A 22,886-nucleotide genomic window follows, 5' to 3' on the forward strand; every position below is an offset into this window, starting at 1 on the left:
AAGAAGACATTATCTCACATCAAGGGGCCTATCCATCAAGAAGATCTAACAATTGTAAATATTTATGCCCCTACACAGTAAGAGTAGGAGATTTAACACCCAACTCACATCAGTGGACCGATCATCTAAGCAGAAGATCAACAAGGAAACAATGACTTTGATTGACTCACTGGACCAGAGGGACTTAACACATATTTTATAACATTTTATCCTAAAGCAGCAGAATACATATCCTTCTCGAGTGCACATGGACCATTCTCCAGAGGAGATCACATACTGGGTCACACATCAGCCCTCGATAAGTACAAAAAGACTGAGATCGTACCAGGCATATTTTTCAGACCACAATACTATGAAACTTGAAGTCAACCACAAGAAAAAATTTGGGAAGACCACAAAGACGTGGAGGTTAAAGAACATCCTACAAAAGAATGAATGGGTCAACCAAGAAATAAAAGAAGAAATTAAAAAGTACATGGAAACAAAGAAAAATGAAAGCTTGAAGGTTCAAAACCTCTGGGATGCAGCAAGGCATCCCTAAGAGGAAACATACAGCAATACAAGCCCCTTTCTTTTTTTTTTTTTTTAATTTTTATTTATTTATGATAGTCACACAGAGAGAGAGAGAGAGGCAGAGACATAGGCAGAGGGAGAAGCAGGCTCCACACACAGGGAGCCCGATGTGGGATTCGATCCCGGGTCTCCAGGATTGCGCCCTGGGCCAAAGGCAGGCGCTAAAACAAGCCCCTTTCAAGAAGCAAGGACAATCTCAAACACACAACCTAACTTTATACCTAAAGGAGCTAGAAAATAAATAGCAAATAAAGCCTAAGGCCAGCAGAAGAAGGGAAATAATAATGATCAGAGCTCAAACGATATTGAAATAAAATAGAACTGGAGAACAGATCATCGAAACTAAGGGCTGGTTCTTTGAAAGAATTAACGAAATTGATAAACCCCAGGCCAGACTCATTAAAAAGAAAAGAGAAAGGCCTCGAATAAATGAAATCATGAACGAAAGAGGAGAGATCACAATCAACGTTGCAGAAATGAAATTATAAGAGAATATTATAAGCAAGCATATCCCAACAAAATGAGCAAGCTGGAAGAAACGGATGCATCCCTAGAAACATATAAACGACCTAAACCGAAATAGTAAGAAATGGAGAATTTAGAGACTCATAACCAGCAAAGAAACTGAAACAATAATAAAAAATAAATCTCCCAACAAACAAAAATCCAGGCCAGATGGCTTCCCAGTGGAATTCTGCTAGACATTTAATACCTGTTCTTCTCAAACTGTCCCAAATAGAAATGGAAAGAAAATACCCAAACTCTTTCTATGAGGCCAGCATTGCCCCAGTACCAAAACCAGACAAAGATTCTACTAAAAAGACTTATGCACCAATATCCTTGATGAACATGGATGCAGAAATTCTCAATAAAATCCTAGCAAATGGGATCCCTGGGTGGCACAGCGGTTTGGCGCCTGCCTTTGGCCCAGGGCGCGATCCTGGAGACCCGGGATCGAATCCCATGTCAGGCTCCCGGTGCATGGAGCCTGCTTCTCCCTCTGCCTGTGTCTCTGCCTCTCTCTCTCTCTCTCTCTGTGACTATAATTAAAAAAAAAAATTAAAAAAAATAAAAATAAAAATAAAATAAAATCCTAGCAAATCAAATTCAACAGTACATTAAAAGAATTATCCACTATGACCAAGTGGGATTTATTCCTGGGCTACCGGGGTGGTACAACATCTGCAAATCAATGTGATGCACTGCATTAAAAAAGAAAGGATAAGAACCATATGATCCTCTCAACAGATACAGAAAAAAGCATTTGACAAAATACGGCCTCCATTCTTGATAAAAACCCTCAAGAATTAGGGACGGAGGCAACACAGCTCGGCATCATAAAAACTACATAGGAAAGACCCACAGCTAATTATCATCCTCAATGGGGAAAAACAGGGCTTTTCTCCTATGGTCAGGAACACGACAGGGATGTCCCCACTCTCACTGTTACTATTTAACGTAGTACTAGAAGTCCTAGCCTCAGCACTCCGACAACAAAAAGAAATAAAAGGCAACCAAATCAGCAAGGAAGAAGTCAAACTTTCACTATTTATAGATGACGTGATACTCTATGTAGAAAACCCAAAAGAATCTACTAAAAATTTGCCAGAATTAATACATGCAGGATATAAAAATCAACGAACAGAAATCCGTTGCATTTCTATACACCAATAACAAAGCAAGAGACAAACAAAGACTTGATCCCATTTGCAAATTGCACCAAAAGCCATAAGATACCTAAGAACAAACCTAACCAAAGAGGTAAAAGATCTTTACTCTAAAAACTATGTCATACTTACGAAAGAAATCGAAGAGGACATGAAGAAATGGAAAAATATTCCATGCTTATGGATTAGAAGAGAAAACATTGTCAAAATGTCCAAATTACCCAAAGCAATCTACACATTGAATGCAATCCCTATCAAAATAACACCAGCTAGAGCTAGAACAAAAACCCCTAAAATTTGTATGAAACCACAAAAGACCCCAAATCCTGGAAAAAAAAAAAAAAGCAAAGCTGGAGACATCCTGATTCTAGACTTCAGGCCAAACTACAAAGCTGTGATCATCAAGACGGTGACCCCGGCACAGAAACAGACACACAGATCAATGGAACAGAACCCAGAACCCAGAAATGGGCCCTCAACTGTGTGGGCAGCTAGTCTCTGACAAAGCAGGAAAGACTATCCCCTGGAAAAAAGACAGTCTCTTCAACAAATGGTGCTGGGGAAACTGGGCAGCCCCACGCGGGAGAATGAAACTGGGCCATTCTCTTACACCAAACACAAAGATAAACTCAAAATGGATGAAAGATCTAAATGTGAGACAGGAATCTGTCAAATCCTAGAGAACACAGGCAGCCACTTCCGTGATGTCAGCCACAGCAGTGGCTCACTCGACGCGGGGCCAGGGGCAAGGGGAACAACAGCAAAAATGAACTACTAGGACCTCACCCAGATGAAAAGCTGCACAGTGAAGGAAACAATCAACAAAATTAAAAGGCAGCTACAGAATGGGAGAAGGTGTTCGCAAATGACAAATCTGAAAAAGGGTTAGGATCCACAATCTATTCAACTCAACACCCAAAAGCCAAATAATCCACTTAAGGGCAGCCCCGGTGGTGCAGCGGTTTAGCGCCGCCTGCAGCCCAGGGTGTGATCCTGGAGACCCGGGATCGAGTCCCACGTCAGGCTCCCTGTATGGAGCCTGCTTCTCCCTCTGCCTGTGTCTCTGCCTCTCACTTTCTCTCTGTGTCTCTCATGAATAAATAAATAAAATTTTAATAAATAAATAAATACGACCTGAGTTTGGACACTTTAACTGACTGAGCCACCCAGGTGCCTCAATATAAAAAGGATTTAAAAAAAATAGCCAAAAATATTGTAACAGATGAAGAAGGGGACTTACAGAATCAAACTACACTGTGTTTGTAAAGCTACAACGTGGCGAATGAGGGACAGACCAACAGCCTGTATGGACAGGACGCAGAGGTCAGAAACAGGCCCTGTCCACGTCAACACTGGACTAAAGTGGCGAGCAAGGGCCTTCCTTTCAATCAACGATGCTATGCCCCCTGGAAATCCCTATGAGGACTCCTTCGGGACCGCTCCCCCACGGGCGATGGAAGTGACTCCTAGACTCATAGATCTGCATGTGAAAAGTAAAAACAAAGCTTCCCGAGAATGACACAGAAAGACATCTTCCTAAGAGTGAGGTAAACAAATTTCACCAGAGAGAAAGGGCACTAACAGTAAGGAAAAGATAGATAAATTAGACTATAGTAAATTAGAAACTTCTGCTCATCCAAAATTCTATTAAAAGAATAAAAAAGAACATGAGACTCCTGATCTCAGGGTCCTGAGCCTGAGCCCCACATCAGGTGTAGAGATTATCAGATAAATAAATAAGAAATAATAAACAAATTTTTAAAAAAGAATAAAAACCAAAGCCACAGTGGGAGGAGCTCTTTGTAATTCATACATTCAACGAAGGACTTGTATCTAACACATCAGATTAACTCCCTACTGAAGAAAAAGAGGCAACATTACTAAAAATGGGCAAGAGACATGAGCAGGCGGTACGGAAAGAAAATACCTCACCGTCCCCCTGCAATCTCATCAGACATCTCAGAAATGACCAGATGAGTCACGCGAAGACCAGACACAGGAGGGGCCAGGAGGAGACAGCGGCTAGCTCGCCTCCACAGTGCAGGACAAGCACCTGCTGCGGTGAGCACAGCACTGCGGGGACACCGGTCCCTCCTCACGTACGTGACAAGCAGACCCACGGCTGCATGTGTGTGGAGAGAAATGTTCAAGCACCTCCTGGCAGCGATGCTCAAACACCCGATGTGTAAGCACTGCAGGGTGGAGCTGGGTGTCTCTGTTCACTGGACCCTCACACAGAGAGAAAGTTAGTGAGACGCTGTTACACGAAAATCAGCACCAACCTCCAAAACGTAATGTTGGGCAAGATAAGGATGTGTGAGGAATTACATCAAGGTCAAAATAAGACAAAACTGGGGCACCTGGGTGGCTGCCTGAGCGGCTGCCCCCAGCTCAGGGCGCGACCCAGGGTCCTGGGATTGAGTCCTGCATTGGGATCCCTGCAGGGAGCCTGCTTCTCCTGCTGCCCGTGTCTCTGCCTCTCTCTGTGTCTCTCGTGAATAAATAAAATCTTTAAAAATGAAAAAACTGGAAGACTTGAAAGACATTTCACATGGGAAGACCCGCACATGAGCAGCGAGGGCTCAAGGAAACACTTGGGGTTGTTAGTCTCCAGGGAAACACGACCCCAGCCCACAGGGGGCAGGACCCAGGCAGGCCGCCGGCTCAGCTCTCCATCCGACCCCAGAACGACCAGGCTCTCAGTCGCCAGGCCCGCAAAGTGGCTCGTCCTTGTGGACAGCAGCTCCCAAGCCCCTGCGGAGGTGAAGGCGCAGGTCGGTGCCACCACTCAGCTCTGTCCCTGCAGCCCCGTCCCTGCAGCCCCATCCCTGCGGCCCCACCCCTGCGGCCCCTTCCCTGCGGCCCAGCTCCTGCAGCCCCTTCCCTGCGGCCCTGTCCCTGCGGCCTCACCCCTGCGGGCCCCACCCCTGCAGCCCCGCCCCTGCGGCCCCTTCCCTGCGGCCTGTCCCTGCGGCCCCATCCCTGCGGCCTCGCCCCTGCGGCCCCGCCCCTGCAGCCCCGCCCCTGCGGCCCCGCCCCTGCAGCCCCGCCCCTGCAGCCCCGTCCCTGCGGACCCCTTCCCTGCGGCCCCTTCCCTGCGGCCCAGCCCCTGCGGCCCCGCCCCTGCGGCCCAGCTCCTGCGGCCCCTTCCCTGCGGCCCCGTCCCTGCGGCCTCACCCCTGCGGGCCCCGCCCCTGCAGCCCCGCCCCTGCGGCCCCTTCCCTGCGGCCCCATCCCTGCGGCCCCGCCCCTGCACGGCGACCAGGAGCAAGGCCGCCGGCCAGTGGCACCCGCGCCTGCTTCTTGGCCCGGCCTGCGGCCCAGCGCCCGAGGCCCTGTTACAGGGAGGCTGAGGTCCCGCAGGTGGATTCTTAATGTGCCTCCAGGAAAGCTGAGAGTCCGGCCAGAGTCTAACCTGACTTCAGCCCGTGATGCCGCCTAAGAACACCACCGGGTTGGGGTGGCGGCAGGGCCCGGGCCGCCGAGTTCCCGGGGCCGCAGTTACAGCCCAGTGCAGCTGCCTCGGGGCCCACCGTGGGCCCCACAGAACACGCCCCGCGGACGGGCCCACGCCGGCTCCCGGCTCCTCCACCGCGGAGAAGAGAGCTCCCTGGGCGCGGGGTCCCCGGGGCGGGGTCACAGGGGGCAGCAGGGGGCGGGCGGGGAGCAGGTGCCCGCGGGGTCCCCGGTGGGTCACGGGAGGGCGGGGTGCAGCCGGCCTGGGGCCCGGGGGCGCGTCTGCAGCAGCGGCGGGGGCCGCGGGCTCGGGGACCAGCCCTCACCCCGGCCGGGCCCGAGGCCGCCGCACGCACAGGTCACCCCCCCGAAGGCTGGGCGCCCCTTGGGCCTTCACCCTCCAGAAACCAAGGTCAGCGGCGCCTGGGGCGGCCCAGCGCCTCCGGGGACACAGGCCCTGCCCCTCCGCCCGGCCCCCCCGCCCCTGATTTGGGGCGGCCCACCTCCGCCTCCCCGGACCTGGGAGACCTGCTCAGTCTCGTAGGGAGCGGCCGCCGCTGAGCTCCCGGGGCCTCCCTCCCTCCTGGCCGACGCGGCCCCATGGTTTACTCTCCGGGAGAGGCGGAGGCCAGAGGCCCGGGCAGGGTGTCTGCAGAGCAGAGGTGGGGGCGCCCCAAACCCCGCCCCGCCCCCTCACCCCCCCAAAGGCAGCCCCCCAGCATGGACCCCCGCCCCCCGGGCGCCCCCAGACAGCACCGCGGGCGGTGACCCGGGTCCCTGCGGGCTCCCCCGCGCGGTGCCGCAGGGGCCTCGACACAGAGTTCAGAACGTCTGCAAAAAGATCTCTAAACAAAACTTGGGGTTTTCTGTCCGTTGTTTATTTTAACAGACCGGGTGTTTATTTACCAGGACACGCTGCTGAGGACGCGGGAGCCGGGCCCAGTGCAGGCTCGAGGCCCTCTGGCTGCCAGCGGCTGTGGCTCATCGGGGTGCAGGCCCACAGGAAGCTGGGTGGGCTCCCCGGGGCTGCCCCCCACCCGGACTGCCCCCTGAGCTGCCCCCCTACCCCCCGCCTGTGCCCCCAGTTTCTAGCTGATGTTCAAGCGGGGAAGCCGCCACAGCCGTGCTCCCAGCGGACCCGCCTGCTGCAGACCTGAACCCGGGCCTTTGCTTGGCTGTGTCCTAGAGTCGCAGCGATTCCAGACGACCCCACGCTCCACCCACAGGTCACAGGTCAAAACCAGCAGGCATGTGACACAGAGAGAAAAACCCAAACCTTCCTTACCTGCAGCTACAGGTGCGTTTAACCAGGTCTGGCCATAGGCCACGGCCGTGCAGCATCTGTACCACCTGTAGCCTCAGCGACCCCACACCCTGCTCGGGGCCTCGCTCTCCAGACCCTCAGAGTCCACTCCTGGGTGGCGTGTGGGGCCTGTCGCGTCCTTGCAACTCTTCTCTAAGTTTGAAGAAGAAAAACGGGCCAAACGGTGAGCTGGTTCACAATTCACAATCGGCAAGCGCAGGTCGACACACCAAGAGGCATCGGCACGAAGGAGGAGGCCGTCGGCGCCAAGGGTGAGGAAGCTCTGGAGGCCACGGCCAGCTCCGGGACTGCAGCCACCGGCGGCATGGCGTCCCTCCCTCCGATGGCCGCGCACCCCTGGGCCAGGATCCCACCCAAGAGGAGCTCTCACTCCTGTGACGCCATGTAGCACACGGTGTAGTGAAGCAGCATCATGCACCAGAGCAGAAGCTGGAGCCAGCGGGGGCCCAGGCGAGATGCTCAGTCACGCGCGATGCCTGTGGGCCCGGGGCCGCACAGCTGGCAAAACCAGCACAGACCACAGAGAAACGGGACGGACCGGGGCCTCGGACGGACTCCCACGGACCTGCCAACTGACTCTCACCAGGGGCGTCACGGCGCCTCAACGGAGACAAGACGGCGTCCTCAACACAGGGTGCGGGGACTGAGCCACACAGACCTAGGCCACACGAGCCCTGCCTCAGCCAGAGTCCATACAAGATGGATGACGGTCTGAATATGAAAGTAAAAACCCTAAACCACTAGAAGAAAATCTGAGAACAGCTTCTCGTTTGGGGCAAGTGGAGATTTCTCAGGGAAAAAAAGTCAACTATAAAAAGACAAAAATACACTGGAGTTCAACAAAATTCAGAACTTCTGTTCATTGAAACACACCATTAAGTATGAAGGCAAGTCACAGGTGGGAGAAAGTATTCACAGTATCTGACAACAGACGTGCACCCGAGACACAGAACTCTCGTAACTCAGTAACAACACAACAACCCCCAAAAAACAGGCAGACGATCCGAACAGACATCTCACAGAAGAAATGAACGGCCATTAACCTGTGAAAAGGTGCCCAGCACCACAGGCGCCAGAGAAATGGAAATTGGAGCTGCAACGACACTTCACATCCGCTGAACGGTTAAGACCAACAGGACCGGCTGGCGGAAGGCGGAGCAGCCGCGGGCCCCACCCGGACACAGAGCCGCCCCTGTGTCTGAGGTTCTCCCCCACGTGAGCAAGCCTTTACCGACGACAAGTCAACTCCACACTTTGCTCTTTTCCAAGAGAAATGGAAATACACACCCACAAAAGGTCTTACAGGGGAATGTTCGTGGCACTTTCACTAAAGTAACCCAGACAGGAAACTGCCCACGTGTCAACAGACAATACAGTGTAAAAACAGATCGCTCGTATTTGTTCGCACGATTGATAATAAAAAAGAATAAGCCACTGACATGCAAAATACCACGGAGAATCGCTGAGTGAGAACCTGCACAGAAGAGGGCACCTGTATGACTTCACCTGTGTGGACTCGAGACCCGAGAACGCTGTCTAGAAGCGCAGCGGAGTCCTGAGTGTGGAAACGCTCTGTATCTTGACCGGGGGATTAAGCGCACGGGTGTACACAGTTGTCAAAACTCACCAGATTGTTCACTTTGTGTGTAATTTTCACACTGAAATCTTGCATTTCACCATATGTAAGCTTTACCTCTGTTTTTAAAAACAAAATGATCTAGGGCAGCCCCAGTGGCACAGTGGTTTAGTGCTGCCTGCAGCCTAGGGCATGATCCTGGAGACCCTGGATTGAGTCCCACGTCAGGCTCTCTGCATGGAGCCTGCTTCTCCCTCTGCCTGTGTCTCTGCCTCTCTCTCTCTCTCTCTCTGCATCTCTATGAATAAAAAAAAAAAAAAAAAGGAAATCTTATAAAAAATTAAATAAAATAAAAACAAAATGATCTATAAAGATATATAGCAACGATATGGATAGATCTTAACAACACACGTTTTAAAAATTATATAGCTTGATGCTCTTTAGATAAAGATAAAAAAAAAAAAAACCCTGAAATTTTCAATTAACTTTTTCAGATCTGTATAAATGCCAGAGTTCCGCAAGGATTACGACCTGGCAGGTGGCAGACCAAGCGGGGAGGCGGGGAGGTGGGCAGAGGGCCGGGCTGGCTCTAGTCCTGGGTGGCAGGTTCACGGGCACTCACACCAGTGCCGCCGCCAGGGCCCGGGGAACTGTGACCACAGAACAAACCAGACAGACCCCACTCGACACATGAGCAAGTGTCCTGAGCCGAGGCTCGTGATGACTCGGTTCTCTGCTCTGGAGATCCGGAGATCCTGGGGTCTACGTTTAAAAAGAAGATGAAGAAATTGGGTTGGAAGCTGGCAAAGGTGACAATACCTGAGTCACTGTATTCAGGACTTCGGGACACCCATGCGGTCCCTAGAAGAGAAGGAATCGTCTTAAACCTCACACAATAAATCAAAAGCAAAGGCTGAAAGGTGGCGAGTGAGCATCAGAAGTGAACTGAACCCACAAAGATCAGAAACTAAACAAACTAAAGGTGCATAGAGAAAAGGCGCCGTGGGCAGCGGTCGGACACCCGACGTCTCTGCCCGTCCCTAGGGACGCCAACCCACCTCCTGGAAGCGGCATGTCCTCCTGGCCGCCCCCCTGGCCGTCCCCGCGTGGCCGTGGGCCCTGTCTCCCTCCGGGCCGTTCCCTTGGGCCTTGCAGCCCCTGCCAGTGCTGTGGCCCATCAGGACAGACTGTTCCGTGGTGGCTAACGTGGCTCCCCACGTGGAGGCCATGCTGCCAGGGTCCCAACAGGCAGACAGACGTTCTGTGCTGGGGCGGCAAGTGACGGCGGTGGGGGTGCCCCTCGGAAGGAAGCGACTCTCTCAGAAGAGCAGGGCCCGCGGACCAGGCCCGTCTGTGCCGCGCTCCCACAGACGCCGCGGCTGTTCAGCTCACGGGGCCAGGAGCTCGGGCCCCTGACCTGACGCACAGAGTAAGGACCCCTGTTTAGAGGCCAGACTTCTTGTTCGCTTCTCCTACTCCACCCACGGCCAGGAACGGCTGCGTCCTCAGTGAGCCAGACGCACCTGCCCGTCGGTGCGCCCAGCCCCTCGCAGGCAGGCAGATGGTGGTGCCGCCCCGCCCTGGTTAGTACAGCCAGGCGGTCGTGCAAACCCCACGGCCATGCTCACCTCGCTGATTTATTTCAACGAAACCCCAAGAGTAATCCACGTTTCTCGAGCGAGGGCAAGTCCTCCTGCCCAGACTTCGGCAACGCCATCTGTGTCTGACGCCCAGGCCCAGAGTGGAGGCGCGGGGGGGGCCAACCTGGCAGCACTGACCCTGTGGCTCTGAGCCCATCCACCTCCCTGCCCACCTGCCAGGACGGAGCGCGCCAGGTGTCCGCCCCGCTCCTCCTCCCCCTGCCACCACCACCACGTTAGGACACCTCAGGGCCTAATGCCCCCCCGCCCCCTGCGGCCCGCTGGAGGCTGTGCTGACGCCAGCGGCGGCCTTACTGGGGCCTCCCTGGGCTGCGGTGCTCGCCCCCCAACCCGGCTCCTGGTGCTGCGTCTTGTCTCCTGCCCCCCGGTAAACACGGAGAGAGGCGCGGAGGACGGCAGCCAGCGAGGAGCGGGTACCTGCAGCCCTCCCCTCTCCCCCACCCCTGTGGCGGCCCGGGTCCACCTGCGAGGAGCACACGGGCGGTCCAGAGAGAGCGGCCCTAAAGCAGGAACAGAGAATCGCCTTCTCCCTCCCCCGGGTTACCATGCGGGCTTGGCTGTGTCTGCTGCAAACACGTCTTTGTTTAGGGAAATGTTGGAGGGACCTATTGAGAGTGAAAACAGGCCCTGGAGCCAGGTCTGCAAGGAGATGAGGGACAGGACGGAAAAGCGCAGAAGAGGAGGCAGGAGGCAGCGAAGCCACAGGACAGAGCTGAGGCCCCAGGGCTTGTCCTCAGGGGCAGGATGAGGTCCTCAGACCTCCCTGCGGACCTGGCCCTTGCACAGAAGCTCCTGGTAATCGAGAAAAAGGCTGAGCCCGAGACGACACGAAGGGTGGTAGGTGCGTCCATGCAACACAAGCAGCAACTGCGAGCCACGGCGACCTCACGAAGGCCAAGAGCAGCCGCCAAGGAGCGTCCAGAAGATGTGGTGTCTGGTCCCCCAGACCCAGAGGGGCCCGCGCGGAGCCCGAGCACAGACAGGCCGTCTTAAAGCGTATTTTAGGGGCACCTGGTGGCTCAGCGGTTGAGTGTCTGCCTTGGGCTCACGGTGTGACCCCGGGGTTCCGGGATCGAGTCCTGCATCGGGCTCCCCGCAGGGAGCCTGCCTCTCTCTCCATCTCTCATGAATAAATAAATAAGAATCTTAAAAAAAAAAAAAAAAAGGGATCCCTGGGTGGCGCAGCGGTTTGGCGCCTGCCTTTGGCCCAGGGCGCGATCCTGGAGACGCGGGATCGAATCCCACGTCGGGCTCCCGGTGCATGGGGCCTGCTTCTCCCTCTGCCTGTGTCTCTGCCTCTCTCTCTCTCTCTCTCTGTGAGACTATCATAAATAAATAAAAATTAAAAAAAAAAAAAACACGTTTTCAAGTAAGTGAGAAGGTCCACACATGCTTTCCATGTAGTTATGCTTCTCTGTCACCTGTCACGATGCTTCATCATGTGACTCTGCTTTATAAACAGCAGTTCCCGTAAACACACTGCACATAAGTCGTGGTCAGAGTTTCCGAGGTCCCTACAAGCGACGGCTAAGAGTCGAGGGCGGGAGCATTTTCTCAGTTCTTGGTACAAAATGCACGATTACGCTGGCAACACCCTCACTTCACACCTTCCAAAGATGCAGCATCTGCACTTGGGGAAACGCTGCTGACGTGGATTTTAAAAACTCGTCTCTCAATGGTGAACATTAACAAGGCAGGAAACAACACATGTTGGAGAGGCTGCGGAGAAAGGGGAACCCTCTTGCACTGTTGGTGGGAATGTGAACTGGTGCAGCCACTCTGGAAAACTGTGTGGAGGTTCCTCAAAGAGTTAAAAATAGACCTGCCCTACGACCCAGCAATTGCACTGCTGGGGATTTACCCCAAAGATACAGATGCAGGGAAACGGCAGGACACCTGCACCCTGATGTTTCTAGCAGCAATGTCCACAATAGACACACCGTGGGAGGAGACTCGGTGTCCATCGACAGGTGATGGATAGAGAAGCTGTGGTCTGTGTGTACAGTGGGATATTCCTCAGCTGTTAGACACGACAAATACCCACCATGTGCTTCGACGTGGATGGAACTGGAGGGCATGATGCTGAGTGAAGTAAGTCAATCGGAGGACAAACATTATATGGTCTCACTCATACGGGGAATATAAACATTAGTGAAAGGGAATAAAGGGGAAAGGAGAGAAAATGAGTGAAAATATCAGGGAGGGAGACAGAACATGAAGACTCCTAACTCTGGGAAACAAACAAGGGTAGCAGAAGGCAGGGGGGTGGGCGGTGGGGGTGAATGTGTGACGGGCACTGAGGGGGGCACTTGGCGGGATGAGCACTGGGTGTTATGCTATATGTTGGCAAATTGAACTCCAATACATACATACATACATACATACATACATACATACATAAATAAATAAATAAATAAATAAATAAAAACTCGTCTCTCGTGTCACTTCAGTTTCCTTGGTCACAGTGCACCTGCCGTTCGGGGTCCGCCCCTCCCCGTCCTCCCCAATGGGACCACCACTGACCCTCCTCTACGTTTCTCAGCACGTGCGTGGATCCGTTCTACCCGAGGCTGCCTTCCCGGTTTATGTGATTTTGCTGTGCAATTCAGCATTTCTAGGTAATTCCATTTATTAAAAATTAACTCATTAAGTGCTATGGCGAGAGCCCATGAACCTTAGGTCTCATCGTTACATAAGAGAACGATGATTTTCAAGAATCACGCTAAAGCGTCAGGTCATGTGATCATTCAGCCACTGCACAAACACGCATCTTAAATAAAACAAGAGTTACTTACCGAATCCAAAAAGCAAAGGTAAGACCCCGAGCTCTGTGCTATTGCTTGATTTTTAGAATATCCAACTGTTCAAAAAAAGAGAGAGAGAGAGAAGTTCTTTTATAATTCACTTTTCCGTGGCCTCCTCTTTCCTGGACCTTGGGGTATGTGTGCTACACGGGACCCGTGAGGGACAAAGCCAGCTCAGTTGTGGCCGAGTGAGAGGGAAGCGAAAGGACAGCAGCGCGGAGGGCAGCGCGGAGGGAGGGGTGCCCGCTGCGGGGACCCAGCAGCCACTGTGATGCTACGCTACGCCGCGGGCGGGGTTGAAAAAATGAAAAACAACAAAATCCCCGAATGGAAGCACCCGAGCAGACGCTGGCGGGAATGCTCTTTGCAAAGTGTGCGTGGCTCCAAGCCGAGATGCGGCCGCCAGTGGCACCTGCACACGTGTCCCGGGGCCGCCACGCCTGCACACGGCCCATGACCTCGCGGCCCCGCGAGCAGCAGGCCCCCCACACCCACCGAGGTGTGACCGGCCCGGCGCTGCCGCAGGGGGGACGGATGCGCGTGAACACTCTGGCCTGTGCACACGCGGGTGCTGTTCACGTGGCTCCACGCAGCGCCTTCACCCGGAGCCAGGCGGCCGCCTCGGGAGGGGCCAGGCCGCGGGCAGGGGCCTCGGGCGGGCGACGGCCCTCGCGGGCGCTGGGGACACGCTGTGCTCAGCTTGAGAAAACACCCGGGACGGTGGGTGAGTGCACTTGCCGTGTGGGCCTCATGTTGCAACAAATGTCTAGAACACTCTCCGCCTTCCAAGAGGCTACAAGTGAGTCGGAAAACGTTAGATGACGACCTCTGGCTACGCGCCCGACGGAAGGGGCTGGAACAAGCCAGGAGGCCCGCGGGGACGGGGGTGAGCGGCCCGGGCGCGCCAAGGGGCCTCCAGGCTCGGGGCCTGCGGGGCACACACCCGCCCGGGACGCGGCCAGCACTGGCCCGTCACCCATCCGGCCCGTCACCCATCCGCGGCCATGGCCACAAGGCACACGCGGCCCCCTGGGCTCGCGCTCCACTCCCCGAAGGACGTCCCGCGGGGGCCACAGCCATAGCCACACCCCAGTTTTCCAGCCCTGGGGCAGGGAGGGAAGGCAGCGCCACAGCCAGCAGCTCCGAGCAGACTCGGGTGCCAGCCAGTCCCACGGGCCAGAGCAGGAGGAACACGCCAGTGCCAGGTCGCCCAGGCCATGACCCAGCGCCTCAGCCAGGCAGGCTGTCTTCACTCAAGGTAGCGGCTCAGCGGAGTGGCCCGGATCTCCAGGACCCACAGGTGTAGCACGCAGGGAAGGTTCGGGGGGCCGGGGGGTGATTAGCAGCCGCCAGACACAGCTGTGGTGAAGCCTCAGGACCTCACAGGACGTCGCCCGAAGAGCTGCATGTGGGCAACACAACGGGAAGAGACGGTCCACAGTCACATTTAAATTAGCAGAGGTTAGGGGTCCCCCGGGGGCTCAGCGGTAGAGCGTCTGCCTTTGGCCCAGGACGTGACCCCGGGGTCCCGGGACCGAGTCCCACATCGGGGCCCCCACAGGGGCCTGCCTCTCCCTCTGCCTGGGTCTCTGCCTCTCTCTCTCTCTCTCTCTCTCATGAATAAATAAAATCTTTATAAAAAATAAAATCAACTGGCAGGAGTTCTGTTTAAAAAGCTGCTTAGTGGAGTCAGGTTTCAGAACAGGAAAGATGGAAGCAGAACTTGGATGATGAGGGAAAACGCGCCTCACTAAGAAGCTGGAAGGTCCTCGCGACGAGGTATGTTTGGCAAAGACAAGGAATTTGCTTTAATATCACTGCCTCGGAGAAAGTCAAATGTTTGCACCAGGGCCTGATGTCTGGGAGGCCGTCCCTTCGTGATGGAGCCAGTTGTCATGGTCACAGCGGGAAACACGCCGCCGTCCTCACTCTTGGAGAGAAGAGGGCGGAATTGCGGTGTTTCATTTAGCAACTCACCGCGTCTTTAAGAAACGTTTTGCTCTGTTATGTTATTTCGTATCATAATATAACAGTAAATGAGTCTTAATCCAATTTAAATAATTCAGCACTCCTGAAAAAGGAAGCACCGGGGATTTCTGTTATCCAATAGTTGACATAACTTCTACTTCAGAAAATACCAGTGTAGGGAGATATGCTCGTTCAGATGTCTCACATCAACCCCATTCCATAATCATGACGCGGGGCCCCCCTGAATTCACCTTGCTGCCTTCAAAACGACAACACGATGGCTTCATTGCTTCACGCTATGACAACTCAATCTTCTCGTCATTGACAAAATACACATGAACGTGACATGAGTTACATCTAATCTATGGCAAGTATTTTATGGGGCTCCTGGGTGGCTCAGTGGGCTCAGGTCATGATCCTGTGGTCCTGGGGTCAAGCCCCAAGCTGGAGGCTTCCTGCTCAGCGGGGCATCTGCTTCTCCCTCTGCCCCTGCCTCCCCCGCTCAGGCACATGTGCACACACGTGCTCTCTAATAAACAATAAAATAGGGGGTGCCTGGGTGCCTCAGCGATTGAGCACCTGCCTGCACCCCAGGACGTGATCCTGGGATTCTGGGAATGAGTCCTGCATCGGGCTCCCTGCAAGGAGCCTGCTTCTCCCTCTGCCTGTGTCTCTGCCTCTCTCTCTGTGTCTCTCATGAATAAACAAATAAAATATTAAAAAAAGACAAACAATAAAATAAAAAAATAAAATGGAGATTAGATAAGCCAAGACACACCAGTCACCAAAATGCCTTCAACTTCCTTCATCAACTATGGAAGAGGCAAAATATCTTAATTAAACAATATTTTAAAACAATCTTCAAGCTAGTTTCAGAAACCATGATTTGTTGGCACATATCTCAGAAACAAGTTGAAATAGATGTTCTACAATAACTGATTTCTTTAAAGTTTTCTATTTCAAACAATGAAAACAAAAAATAACTTGGGGAAAAAAAGTCTTCCAGATGCATGAGATAATGGTGCAGATGAGGATGACAGGAATAGAGCAGCTCCTGAGTGGCTCCAGCAGCTAAGCCTTCTCAACAAAGGCCATGAGCACCTGCTGCCCGCAAAGGAAACAGGCCCAGAGAGGTGGGGGGGTGGTTGGAAGTGACACCAGGAGAGCCACCCGACCACCAAAACTGGCAGACAAGTGCAGAGAGAAAACAGGATGGGAAGGGGCTTTGAGGGCAAGCAGCGTCTGAGAAGTGAACGTCTCTCCCACTCATACCTCTCCCAACCCTACCCCATACCTTGACCCACCCCCTGCCCACCCTTGAAATGAGGAGACCTACAGGATTCCCTGAAGTCCAAAGCCACAAGGGCGTGAGGCTGACACCACACCACTCCTGAGGTCATTTTATTTTATTTTATTTTTCTGAGGTCATTTTAAAGCAGATTCTCAGCTGCAAATGCAACCCAGCATAGAAAGCATCCACAATCCCAGTGCAGACACTGCATGCAAACCAGTTACTCGAGACTATCTTAGAGGGGACTCACGCTCTGGCACCAGGGCTCCCAAAGCTTCACAGGCACTGCTAATGTGCAACCGAAGTTGAGGTCTGCAATTTAGGGGACAGACTCAACCACCAGCTCCAGCCTCATCATCTAGCCTACCTCCTCCTCCAACTCAGCAGTATATGCACAAGTGCTAATTTCAAGTCTTACACAAAAACTTAAAAGTAAAGCTAAAGGAAGCCCAATATATCACAATTAAAGCTAAGAATACAAAGGTAATCATTCAGGATAAAAACAGAGGGTGCATGAAAGCACCTACACCTTGACCCAGCATTACAAAATTTTAAAACACAAAGAGAAAAATCTGAAACACGTTCAGAAAAGAAAACTTTGAAGAGCCAGACTCTAGAGGACACCAGAAGATAATGAGGCAACCCTTCAAAATTCTAAGGGAAACTGCTTTGAACCTAGAATTCTATACCCAGCCAAACTGTCAACTGAGCCTAAGTACAAAATGAAGACATTTTCAGACACTTAAAAACCCCAAATATTTTACCATCAACAGACCAGATACAGAAAACATGCTTTAAGGAGTAGTCCAGCAACACAACGAGAAAACACATAAAGACTAAATAAAAGAAAAAGAAAAGGGGAAAACCCCAAAAAGTGGCAGGTGCGTAGACAGTAAAAGAGAATAAGGCATAGGTGTTTACAGGCCCCACAGATTCAGACACTTGGGAGCCCCCAAGCACAGCACAAGCCTCACCCACCACCTTGTGGTTGGCGGCGAGCAGTCACTCACTGGTGATGCTGCGAGTGCTGTTTCTACGAGATTTCAATTGCCAGAATCAATTTATTAGTAAAGCACATAAAACAAGTTACAGAACAGAGTTGAAGATCATGCACCCTGACAACATGATTCTATCATAACAAACCAAACCCTTGAGGGGGGAAATGAGAAGAGCAGCATGGGGCACTCCAGTGGCTAACCGCGTCCTCTTTCACAGTGAGTACTGACTGACACTGTGTGAATGAAGTCAAGTGAGAAGCAAAACACGCCGGTGCTTCTAAGGTGTGGGGCTTCTGAGTGTCACTGTAGACCCTTCTGTATGCGTGAATTTATTTTTATCACATGCTGGTATTCAAATATTTGTGATTAGCCAAAGCAGACATTTCTGAGAACAAGGTAAGTGCTTTTTTTCCCCATAATGTACACAGGCTGTAGGGCTAGTTTGTGCAGGAGGTTGAGACAAAGGTTGCGGAGCTGCTACACGCAATTACTGCTTGCAAAAACACTCTATCAGCAAGCCCAAGGCCATCTGCTCTTATTTCTAAGCCAGACACCAAAACAAGCACCAAAAAGCTACAGATCAATTTTCCATATGCCCATAGACACAAAAATCCTAAAGGAAACTCAATAATTGTACAAAAATACCATCAAGTCATTGCTGATAATTCTAACATTGTTCATTGTTACCAAAAAATACTAACATAATTGCTAAATGAAGCGTTAGGAGAAAAAAATATGCAATCACCTTAACAGATACCTAAGAGATATTTATTTTTTATATTTTATTTTTTTTTAAACTTATGGACTGCATAGAAGGCAGTATTTTATTTTTTTATTTTTATTTTTTATTTTTTTAATTTATTTATTTATGATAGTCACAGAGAGAGAGAAAGAGAGAGAGAGAGAGAGAGAGAGGCAGAGACGCAGGCAGAGGGAGAAGCAGGCTCCATGCACCGGGAGCCCAAGTGGGATTCGATCCCGGGTCTCCAGGATCGCGCCCTGGGCCAAAGGCAGGCGCTAAACCGCTGCGCCACCCAGGGATCCCGAGATATTTAATAAAAGTTTATACTGACCTCTCATTTTCTGAAGGCTAAGTTAGGAATCCCAAGTTAACTCAAGAAAAGTATCATCAGAAAGCAACAGTAAACAAACTTAACAATGAAACCCCAGGAACCTTCCCTAAGTCAGCAACAGTACAAGGATTCAGTAATATGATTCCACATTGTTCTTCTAGACTTCTTATCCCAATTAAAAAATATGAAAAGTAAAGTATAAATCAGAAAAAAAGAAGCAAAGCTATAACGTTTCTGCAGGGTCAGACTGCCTAATTACAAAATCAGAGATAACATAAGAAACTGAGTTGGGTACAATGGTGAACCAACAAACCAGGCATCCACCCACCTACTGACAGTAAGACAGTATGTAAGTTATATATCTCAGGTCTATAACATGCAGAAATTCTTCACCTGGCAAAAAAAACACTTCAAATATGATGGAGAAATTAAGACATTGCTAGATAAACAAGTGCTGAGGGGGCTCTTCACCCGTAGGCCTGCCCTCACCAGAAACGCCGACAGGCATCCTTCAGGGTGTCACAGAAGCATATTAGACAGAACCTGAAACCATGCAAAGGAGTCAAAGACATTAATAAAGTTTAAAACATGGATAAACATAAAAGGCAGTATTGTTCTATTTTTACTTTGAATTTTTTCCTCTCTGACTTAAAAGACAAATACATTGGGCAATGATTATAAATCTATGTCAGTGGGTGCACGATATTGATGTAAACTGTGACAACATCAAGTGGGAATGGTGCTCTATACGCTACTGAAGCTAAATTAGTGTTAATTCAAACTAGGCTGTTATAAATTTAATACATTAATTGTAATCTCCCCAATAAGCACTAAGAAAATACCTTACAAGTACACACGATAGGAAATGAGAAGGGAATCACAATGGCACACTAGAAAGAAGTAATCACACACAAGAAAGCAGTAACAGAGGACTATTGAACAAAACGATGTAAGGTGTACAGATGCACAACAAGGTGGTAAAAGGCCTTCTTTGTCACTAATTACTTTAAACGTAAATGGATTAAATGCTCCAATTAAAAGGTAAAGATTGGGAGAATGGATTTCAAAAACACACGGTCCATTTAAATGCTGTCTATAAGAGATTCACCTTAGGCACATCATCCAAAGGCACAGAGGAGTTAAAAGTGAAAGGATGGAAAAATATATTCCACTCAACTAATAACCCAAGAATACTGGATTGTCTGCCTAACAGATGCTCTATATGACAGTGGAATATCCTTAGACATATTCCTAGGAGATGCTTATATATTTTTGGAGACATATCCCTAGAGATAAGTGGAAATGAAAGCACAATACACCAAAATTTATGGGGTGCAATAAGAGCAGCGCTCAGAGAGAAATTTACAGCTATAAATGCCTATGTAACAGGGATCTCAAATCACTAACCTAACTTTATATGTTAAGAAGCTAAAAAAGAAGAGCTAAATACACAGCTAGCAAAGGAAGAAATTAATAAAAATCAGAGCAGAAATAAATGAAATTGAAAGCGAAAAAAAACAAACGAGAGAAATCAATGAAACCAAATGTTGGTCCTTTGAAAAGATCAATAAAATTGGCAACTTTCAGCTGGAAAAGAGAAAACTCAAAATTACTGAAATCCAAAGTGAAAGTGGGTGCCTTACTACTGACTTTAGCAGAAATTTAAGAGGGTTCTAAGAAAATACTACAAACTGTGTGCCAATCAATTAGATAACCTACAAAGGTTTTTGTCCTAAGGGACAAATTTGTATAAATATACAAACTACCAAACCTGATTCAAGAAGAAATAAAAAATATGAACAGACCTATAACAAATAAATAGACTGAATCAGTAATAAAAGGCTTCCAACAAAAGGGGCACCTGCGTGGCTCAGTTGGTGAAGCATCTGCCTTCAGCTCGGGTCATGATCTCGGGGTCCTGGGGTTGAGCCCCACGTTGGGCTCCCCGCTCAGGGGGGAGCCTGCCTCACCCTCTCCCTTGCTGCTCCTCCTACTCATGCTCTCCCTCCCTTCCCTCAAATAAATAAAACTTTTAAAACAAAACAAAACAAAACAAAACAAAAACCTTCCAATAAAGAAAAGGCCGGGACCAGATGATGTCACTGATGAATTCTACCAAACATATAGAGAATAACACCAATCGCTTCCACTCTTAAAAAACAAAACAAACAAACAAAAAAAGAACACTTGTTCTATGAGGCCAGTATCACTCTGATACCACAGCCAAAGACATCACAGGAAAGGAAAACCATACACCAACATCTCTTACAGATATATATGCAGAAATCTCCACAACAGGCAAATCTGTACAGGAAACGTAGATTAGTGGTGGTGCAGGGCTGGCGGGAGCAGGGTATGGGGATCAGTGATGGCTACAGGACAGCAGGTGCCTGTCTGAAGTGATGAAAACATCCTCAGACTGACTGGGGGTGCGCAGTTCTGTGAATGCACTAAAAACCATCTGACTGTGTACTTTAGGTGAACTGTGTGTGGCATATGAATAAACCCGTTATAAAAAATATTTGATTAATTCAAAGGAAGGCAGAAAAGGAAGAAAACGGGAAACAAAGAAATGGAAGTAGTATAGAACCAATAGCAAGAAAATAGACTCAAACCTAAGATATCAATAATCACACTAAGTGTAACTAATGTAAATAAACAGTTAAAAGGTGAAAATCGTCAGATTGGATTTGCTGTTTATGAGAATCTACAGGGAGGTGCACTTCAACAAATGTTCAGAGAAGGAAAACCTATATTATGTTAATACTAGTCAAAAGCAAGGCAATTAAATTAATATCTAAATGTAGATTTCAGAGCAAAGAAAATTAGCAAGATCAAGAGGCGTATTTCATGATGATGAAGGGTCAATTCTTCATAACAACCCTAAAAGTTAACAGTTTCAAAATACTGTTAACCCAAATTGACAAAACTCCAGAGACGGACAGCAAAGTGTACAGAGTTGGAGACTTCAATGCCCCTTCTCAGTAACTGACAGGACACCTCAGCAAGACTCCAGTAGATTTAAATGACCGACCTCAGCTTGACTTGATTCAATTTACAACACCTTCAGCTACACAACCTTCTCAAGTGCACACAGAACATCTGCAAGGACAGCCACACGGTCACGCCAAAGCATGTTCTCTTACCACGGAGGAGTTCCATGAGAAATCAGTAACAAAAAATTACTGGAAAACCTCTCAAATATTTGGAAACCAAGCAACATACTTCTAAATAACCCATAAATCAAAAAACTCAAAAGAAAATTAGGTGTTTTGAAACTGAACAAAAATGAAAAGAACGTATTGATGTTGCTAAAGCATTAAGAGGAGAATTTATATCATAAAATGCCTATAGAAGGTGTCAAATCAATGACTTCAACTTCCACTTTAAAAATTAGGGAAAAAAAGGGGGGTGCCTGGCTGGCTCAGTCCCCTGAGGCTGGGCAGATTCACTTGGTTTTAGCTCAGGTCCTGAGCTCAGGTGCTTGGGGCTCTGCTGGGGTGGGGAGTCCCCCTGACTCTCTATCCTCCGCCCCTCCCCCCTGCTCCTACCCCACCCCCACTCCAGGGCACTCACTCAAGTCTGCTGTCCCTCCCTCTAAAATAAATAAATAATTTTTTTAAAATTAGGAAAAGAACACTTTAAGCCAAAAGCAAGCAGAAAAAAGCAAATACTGATCAGAGTGGAAACAGAAAACAGGCAAAACAGATGAAAGAAAATACAGAAAAGTAGCAAAATTAAAAGCTAGTTCTTTAAGGTTTTCAAAACACTGGGCACAAACAAATCTAATGTCACAAGAAAAGAGTTTTAAGTAGAGGTGACCAATAATATGATCAATCACACTAAAAATAAAAACATCCCACAGCTTTTTGTTAAGCTGAGCAAGTATGAAGTATGTGTGGTGGTCTCATACAAACCTTCACCAAAGAATAAGAAATTTAGGTGCACTGGGTTCTTAATACATGATAAATTTATTATTCGGAATACTTTATACCAGGATTCGAATATGAAATAATTAGGAAAGTTAATAAAAGAAAAGCTTATGAAAAGCACAGTCAGGGGCCCAACAGGGGCGCTGGGTGCCCAGCACCGTTACCACTTACAGACCCCATAGGGAGAAAGACTCTTCACAGGTGGTAACTACTTTAGCAACCAGGTCCAGGACGGAAGGTTTTCTGCTGCCCCGGCAACAGCCCAGCCAATAGGAGACAGCCATGGCTCAGCCAATGGGAGGCAGCCACGGCCCAGCCAATAGGAGACAGCCACAGCCCAGCCAATGGGAAGACACTATACATCCAGCTCCCGGTTTACTCCAATGGTTTTTCTGTTTACAAGAGCCCCGCCCACCCCCTCCTATAAGAAGAGGCTCCTCTGGGATCCCTGGGTGGCGCAGCGGTTTGGCGCCTGCCTTTGGTCCAGGGCACGATCCTGGAGACCCGGGATCGAATCCCAAGTCGGGCTCCCGGTGCATGGAGCCTGCTTCTCCCTCGGCCTG

At 50.0% G+C, this 22,886-nt stretch overlaps 1 protein-coding gene across 13 annotated transcripts in view; it reads right to left on the reverse strand.

Annotated features, from left to right (window-relative positions):
• The window catches only part of QTGAL (queuosine-tRNA galactosyltransferase), a 49,759-nt gene that overhangs the window by 24,086 nt on the left and 2,787 nt on the right, over window positions 1-22,886 (reverse strand). For 6 of the 13 annotated variants that reach the window (XM_077854756.1, XM_077854754.1, XM_077854753.1 and 3 more), the window contains 2 exons: window positions 13,053-13,117; window positions 9,416-9,457 (listed from right to left, as the gene is read on the reverse strand). The exons of 3 other annotated variants lie outside the window; for them this stretch is intronic. In XM_077854756.1, coding sequence (XP_077710882.1) covers window positions 9,416-9,457; window positions 13,053-13,117 — 107 coding nt within the window. Of the gene's footprint in view, window positions 1-9,415; window positions 9,458-13,052; window positions 13,118-13,556; window positions 13,633-22,886 lie in introns of those variants that run through there. 4 more of the 13 variants (XM_077854758.1, XM_077854755.1, XM_077854760.1 and 1 more) reach the window with 2 other exon arrangements.

Source organism: Canis aureus, chromosome 16, assembly GCF_053574225.1.
Source record: "Canis aureus isolate CA01 chromosome 16, VMU_Caureus_v.1.0, whole genome shotgun sequence".
Lineage (NCBI taxonomy): Eukaryota > Metazoa > Chordata > Mammalia > Carnivora > Canidae > Canis > Canis aureus.